This window comes from Mastomys coucha, unplaced genomic scaffold (assembly GCF_008632895.1).
Source record: "Mastomys coucha isolate ucsf_1 unplaced genomic scaffold, UCSF_Mcou_1 pScaffold14, whole genome shotgun sequence".
Lineage (NCBI taxonomy): Eukaryota > Metazoa > Chordata > Mammalia > Rodentia > Muridae > Mastomys > Mastomys coucha.
In genome coordinates, this window is record NW_022196896.1 from 80,896,855 (window position 1) to 80,903,797 (window position 6,943).

At 40.1% G+C, this 6,943-nt stretch overlaps 1 protein-coding gene and 1 pseudogene across 1 annotated transcript in view; both read right to left on the reverse strand.

Moving 5' to 3' along the window:
- The window catches only part of Pgap1 (post-GPI attachment to proteins inositol deacylase 1), an 84,688-nt gene that overhangs the window by 61,247 nt on the left and 16,498 nt on the right, over positions 1–6,943 (reverse strand). The window contains exon 4 of the mRNA XM_031367502.1: positions 2,983–3,154. Coding sequence (XP_031223362.1) covers positions 2,983–3,154 — 172 coding nt within the window. The remainder of the gene's footprint in view (positions 1–2,982; positions 3,155–6,943) is intronic.
- Positions 3,721–5,011, reverse strand: LOC116088427 (annotated as a pseudogene).

The window sequence follows — 6,943 nt, forward strand, 5'->3', positions numbered from 1 at the left end:
AAAAAAAATAAAAAACCTAAGAAAAAATAATAAAAATAAATTTAAAACAAAAGAATAAAAGAAAGAAGTTCAATCTTGAAAGATTAATTTTAAGTGTATTTGGAATCATTTTTAACTCAATGACACGGCTCATCTATATGTACTTTGCAAAATGTAATAGAAAGGGTGCTAACGTGATTTTTCAGATTTTTATTCTTTTCCTAAACATACGCTCATTCGTGACTATTAGAAGCAGTACAAAGGATTTGAACAATTTTAATAGAAAAATTTCTTAATTTTATTATGGTACAATTCTGACAAGCTAAGGTTCAAGTAAGTAACTCTTAAAAGGCAAAGAATCGGTCCTAGGAATAACAAAGTTGAAGTTTTCACACCTAAGAATAATTAAACACATGTCACCCATGTTTGATGGCTAGAAAAAGAAAATTCGTGGTATTTTCTATGATAAGTTTAGATTGAAAGAGATAGTGATACTGAGAATTGGAGCTGCTGATCTGCAGCTAAGCTGATTCACATTTCACTTAAGCCTGCACTTTCTCAGCATACAGACTGGACAACAAATGATGCCAGCTAGCTTTCTTCTGACTTATCCATTTTTCCAATATCTTTTTGGGCCCCCCCCAAAAGGAATTCTTCACCCCAATTCATCAATAAACACTTATAAGAGGACCGTTGTCCCATTCCCTTAAGTTGTGTTAGATGGTTTGGTCACTTTGTAAGTTATAGATATGTTGTCATTTTAGGAGATGATTACAAATAATTATGGTCATGGACAGAGAAAAACAAAATAGGAAACTTAGACTCAGGAATTTCTCTTTCCTTTCCTCCTCTTCCTCTTCTTCGTCTTCCTTACCCAGTCAGTCAGTCAGTCTCTCTCCCTCTCTCTCTTAGGTAAGGGGCAGGGGGTTGAAAGGAAAAAGGGGGCTATAGTACTATTATAAACTAAACAAATAGGGATAGATTATCTAATCTACTCTTATACCAAAAAAATAATTATAGCCATATTCTTACATTGGTACAGAATTTTATATTTTGATACAAAAATAAGGTTATATTTTGTTATACTGGTACAGAATTTTATATACTGATACAGGTTTAAGGCTTTCATTGGTATAAATCTTTGTATATTGATACAAAAGTTAAGTTTAATTTTGTTACAACATGATATATGTATGTTTCAACTCTTAGACAGGCATTGTGCCTATGCAACTCATTTAAAAATACAAGGTTTAGTCCCAGTCTTTTTAAGAGCTGCTGTTACAAACTGTTTAAGATAATTAAGTAATGCAAGTTTACAGTCAGTCAATCAAACTCATGGTTATGTTAAATTATAGTCTGGATTATCACAGAAATATACACCCTGGGTTGTACAAATAACAGGTAGCTGGAAACAGGCAACACCCAGGGTTGTACAGATAACAGGGAGCTGGAAACAGGCAACATTTGCCGGTTCAGATATGCTATGAATAGAGAGTCTTCAAAAAACTCAGAGACTCACAGACTATGGATTTAAAGATGACTATTAATTTAAGGCCTTTCTGACATTGAGACATGTCAGCTCTTGGCAGCACCCCATTTGACTTGGATGAAGATGATGAGCATCAAAAGGCCTCCACATGGAGTTGCTTCAACTGTGGCAAGCTAGCCACTGGGCAAACAAAATGCCCTAACTTCATCTGCAGACAGAGTGCTGTCCAGAAAGGACAAAGAGGTGCAGTGAAGTCAATCACCAAGCTCTGTCAAGACAGGGTAAGCAATTACTGCTTCATAATTCCTGCTTCACAAAAGGTCCGTCAGATAGTCCGGGCCAGCATTATAGAGTATACTTGGGACTAACTAAGTGGTCAGCTGTCTCTGTCATTTCTTTATGTTTAGAAGCTGCATTCTGTGCTTCCAAATAAATATTACTTCCAGTAAATATTACTCAGGTAATATTTATTCCTTCTCAGGTCTCGGATGGGCAGAAGATTCGAAAGTCATAATCTTACAATAAGCTTAAGTTGTTTAGGATTTAAGTAGATGTTCTAGGTCTATAAAGATATTTAACAGGTTAGGTTAAAAGTTGATTTACATACAGAACTCTGAAGTCACCAGGATATGATAGCTAATAGAATACTTTCTCATGAGTTGTCAAATACAGACTAGAACTTTTCAATGTAACTCTTACCTAATAGTTTTTTTAATTTCATTATTGTACCTACTATGTATGTTTTTCTTAAGATTTATTTATTTATTTTAAATATGTAAGTACATAGTCACTCTCTTCAGTTACACCAGAAGAGGGCATCTGATCCTATTACAGATAGTTGTGAGACACCATGTGATTGCTGAGAATTGAACTCAGGACTTCTGGAAGAGATGTTGGTACTCTAAATCTCTGAGCCATCTCTCCAGCCCCTGTTGTTTATTATTAGAAGACAGCCTTTTATTTAGACAAAAAAGGGAAATTGTTGAGGTTTGGTCTGTTGCTATGTATTGTAATGCTAAATTCTGTACCAGAAGGTCTAGGCCTACATGGAATTCTTGAATTCTCATCTTTACAAGCTTTTGCTGTGCAAACCTTGTTCCTTGATTTAAAACTATTGGGTAAATAAAATTGGCTATATGCAATTGCTGGAGGGATTAGAGGTAGGTGGGTTTTGAATTACCTGGTTGGAGATGAGAAAAGAGAGGAGGAGGAGAAGGAGGAAGAACAAAAGGAGAGGAGGAAGCCGCCATGAGGGGAGATGGACCATGAGCACTTGGCCAGGAGAAACAGCAAGTATCTGGGGTGTACCGCTGGGGGTGTACCGCTGGCGAGGTAGCCAGGCCAGCAGTTAGAAGAATAGGTTAGGGATTACCCTCCAGTAACTGTTGAAGCCATAAAAAAACAAACAAACAAGAAAACAAAAACAACAACAACAACTCTAATGGAAATAGCTACAAAGACTTCCTTGCTTCACTCTGTCCAGAGAAAGTCAGTTTGAATGTCAGAGCACTTACCTGTAATGAAACGATCTAACGGCATCACAGGGGCCACATGAGGAGTAGCTTGTGTAACAAGAAGATTGATCAGATCTTGTTTAAAATTTTTCAGTGTAAGCAACGCTCTGGCAACAAGGCCACCCATAGAGTGACCAATTATTGCCACACTTGTAGGAGCAAATTCTTGACCCTGTTTTTCAACAAAGACAAACAAAATAAAATCTTAGTATCCTAAGAAAAATATTTAGTACTTCTGTGTGTATATGAGCAATACAATAGCAAAGATAAACCATAGGACTATCCCTCAAAAGATAGAAAAATCCATTTTCACACAGTTCTAAACAATATGCTAATACTTTTTTGTGTCATGTCACTTTTAACAGGTTTGGTTATATAGTTTTCTGAACTAAAATTGTAATTCCTGAGTTAGTGAACTCAAACAACAGCACATGCTTGCTTACTTATAGCACTGTTATGCCTACTGTTCTCTGAGAGGCTCTGTCCAGCAGCTGACTGAAACAGATGCAGATACCCACAGCCAAACATTGGACAGAGGTCAGGGGCTCTTATGGAAGAGTTAGAAGAAGGATTGAAGGCCTTGAAGGGGATGGGAACCCCATAGGAGGACCAACAGTATCTAACCTGGACCTCTGGGAGATCTCAGAGATGAACCACCAACCAAAGGACACACACAGGTTAGAATAAGGCCATGGGCACATATGTAGGAGATGGGCAGCTCAGTCTCTATGTGGGCCCCCGACAACTGGAACAGAGGCGCTCCCTAAAACTGTAGCCTGACTACGGTATCTGTTATTCAATAGGACTGCCTAGTCTAGCCTCGGTAGGAGAAGATGCACGTAATCTGGCAGACACTTGATGCACCAGGGTTGGGGGATACCCAATGGGGCCCCACCCTCTCAGCAGAAGGGGAGGAGGGATAGGAAAAGGGTCTCAGTTGGTGGTGGTGGAGAACCTGGAAGGGAGGCAGTGCTTGGGATATAAATAAATAAATAAGAATGTTCATTTTTTTAATAACATATAAGAAATCAGAATATCTGGCACTGAAAATAGTTTGGAAGGATGAGACAATTATAGCTGTTGTTGCAATGTACTATCATATGGTATCTCTTACTTCAAATCTCTAGTGCATTTTAGTTTAAAAAATAAAATAGCATCTTAAACATCGATTCACCAGTTATGTAATTCTTTAAATAAGTACTGCTTAAAAACAATCTCTGCTGGGGCTAGAGAGATGGCTCAGAAGTTAAGCTCATCTGACTCCTCCAGAGGACTGGGGTTTAACTGCCACCACCTGCATGGCAGATGAAGACACCAGTGTGCAACTCTAGCCCCAGGAGATCCAATGCCCTCTTCTGGTCTCCAAAGGTGCCAGGCACCCACATACTGCACAGACATCCAAGCAGACAAAATATTCACATACATGAAATTAATTTTTTTTTTAAAGTTAGGGTCCTTTATTAGGGCAGATGGGAAATGGGGAACAGATGTCTTCTGGGTCTGAGGGAAAGTTTAGAGCAGAGAAGCCCATCCTGGGAGAAAGAACAGATCACCAGCTTAGGAAGTTGTCAGGGAGTGCCCAGGGGAATGGTGAAGGAGAGGTAGACCCCCAGTGGGGCCGGTAGATCTGGAAGATGGTGATCCAGGTGGTGAGAGCAATCACCCACAAGAGGAAGCCTACGGCTGAGCACCACACACACACAGCCTTTGATTTGGCTCTGCTCTGTGTAGGCTGGGGCAAGGAATGCCTCTCTGAAGAACCAGAAAATGCTGACCAACCAACGAAAAGGCAGGAATGTGAATCCACCAAGATAGCACATCCATCTGGTACAGGTTCAACTTCTCCGCACTGGACACCCACTCCAAGTTCATAGTTGCGCTGGAGCCTGGTGGTCCTAACGGTCTGCAGAGCAAGACCCAAATGACGGGCGCAAGATCATGAACAACCACACCCCAGTGGGGTTGGTTAATCCCTTCTGCCTGAGATGCCTTTGTGGGAGATGCTGCAGGTTTCTGTGGAATTTGTTGCCTTTTTTTTTTCCCTGCCCAGAGCCCGCCCCCCAGTCCCAGAAAACACGAAATTAATTTTTTAAAACAATAATCTTTGTTTATCAGGGGTGGTGTTACAAACCTTTAATCCCAGCACTGGGGAGGCAGCGAAGCTGGGTATCTGTTCAAGGCCAGCCAGTGAGCTACGTACTGAGTTCTAGGCCAGCCAGAACTAAAAGTGAGATCATCTCAAAAACACACAGACAAAAGAGTTATCCTCCCCCGCCCCCCAGCATTGATCCTTCACATGTACTTTTCTCCAGTTAACTGTGGGCTAAGTCTGCTACCCTCAAAACAAACTAAAAGCTAGGTTGCTGCAGAGTATAGCCTGGGCCCTTACATTTCGGAAGGCTTCTTGCCACTCTACAGATCAGTGCTTCTCAGCCTGTGGGTTGTGATTCCTTTGTGGGCTGAACAACCTTTCCACAGGGCTTACATATGAGATATCCTGCTTATCAGATATTTACATTATGATTCCTAACAGCAGCAAAACTATGAATGTAATTTTATGGTTGGAGTGACCAAAACATGAGTAACTGTATTAAAGGGTCACAGCATTGTAAAGGCTGAGAACCACTGTTCTGGGTAGTTCAGTACCCACAATGCGAACAGTATGGTTTATGGTGAATATCTGTTGTCTTCCAGGCTAGAATCCTTGTATATGTTAGGCAGAAAGTGTCAGATTTAGCTCCTAATGAAAACTTGGGACATGGAGCCCCTAATGAGTGCCCGCCACAGGCAATGTTTCTCACATCACAAACTGCTGATAGAGCAGAACGAACTACTAATGCCAGCCCACCCCATGAGACTGCTGGAAGCTTGCATCTGCTTATTTCGGACTTTGGCCTGTGTCTTTTCCTTCTGCCCATTTTGCTTGGTGTCCTTTCACTATGTGATGGTCATGTGTTATTAACTGAATCCCATGAATAATCCCACTAGCAAGCTGGCTAGCCTGGGGATCCCCAGGTTTTGGGGATCCCAGAGAAAGCTCACTGTGGTAAGGCCAACCTCTATACCCCTCCTTCATGTTCTTAGCCATGGGTGCTCCCTTCCATTTCTAGTCTCTCCTGTATTTCCTTCAGCTCTTAAATGAATGGCCTAGGCCTTGGGTCTTTGACTTTTCTCTTCACACACACACACACACACACACACACACACTCTTACTTACTGATATTGGCCACACTGGTAAACTCATCAACCTCCTGGCTTTAAATACATATATTTAGTGTTAACTCCCAACAAACCTCAACTGGATTTTTTTTTTTTTTTTGAGCTCTCAACCCAATTGCACAACTCTTGCTGCATACTTGCTGTATTGGGAATACCTTGCAAATCTTAAGTTCAACCTGTCTAAACAAGGCTTTACTGCCTCCAAGTATCCTCTACCTAGTCCTAACAAAGGCAGTTCAATCCCTTCAGTTGTTCAGAGTATCTGGTATGGTTCTTTTTTTTTTTATGTTTATTTTTTAAAAAAAAAAAACTTTTATTGCATTATGATGAGAAAAGTTACATGATTTCAATTTATCTGAATTTGTTAACATTTAAAAACATATTTCAGGGACTGGAGAGATGGCTCAGCGGTTAAGAGCACTGACTACTCTTCCAGAGGTCCTGAGTTCAAATCCCAGTAACCACATGGTGGCTCACAACCATCTATAATGGGATCTGATGCCCTCTTCTGGTGTGTCTGAAGACAGCTACAGTGTACTCATAAACGTATAACAAATAAATCTTTAAAAAAAAATTGAGAAAAAAAAAACATATTTCAATTAAATATAATTGAATCACATTGAATCACATTCTTGTTTCCCTTTTGTACCACTGTTCCTCCCAGAGACCCCCCCTCAATACCTACAATATCTTTTTTGTCATATTCCTTAAAATGTATAAAATATTATAACAATAAAAATAA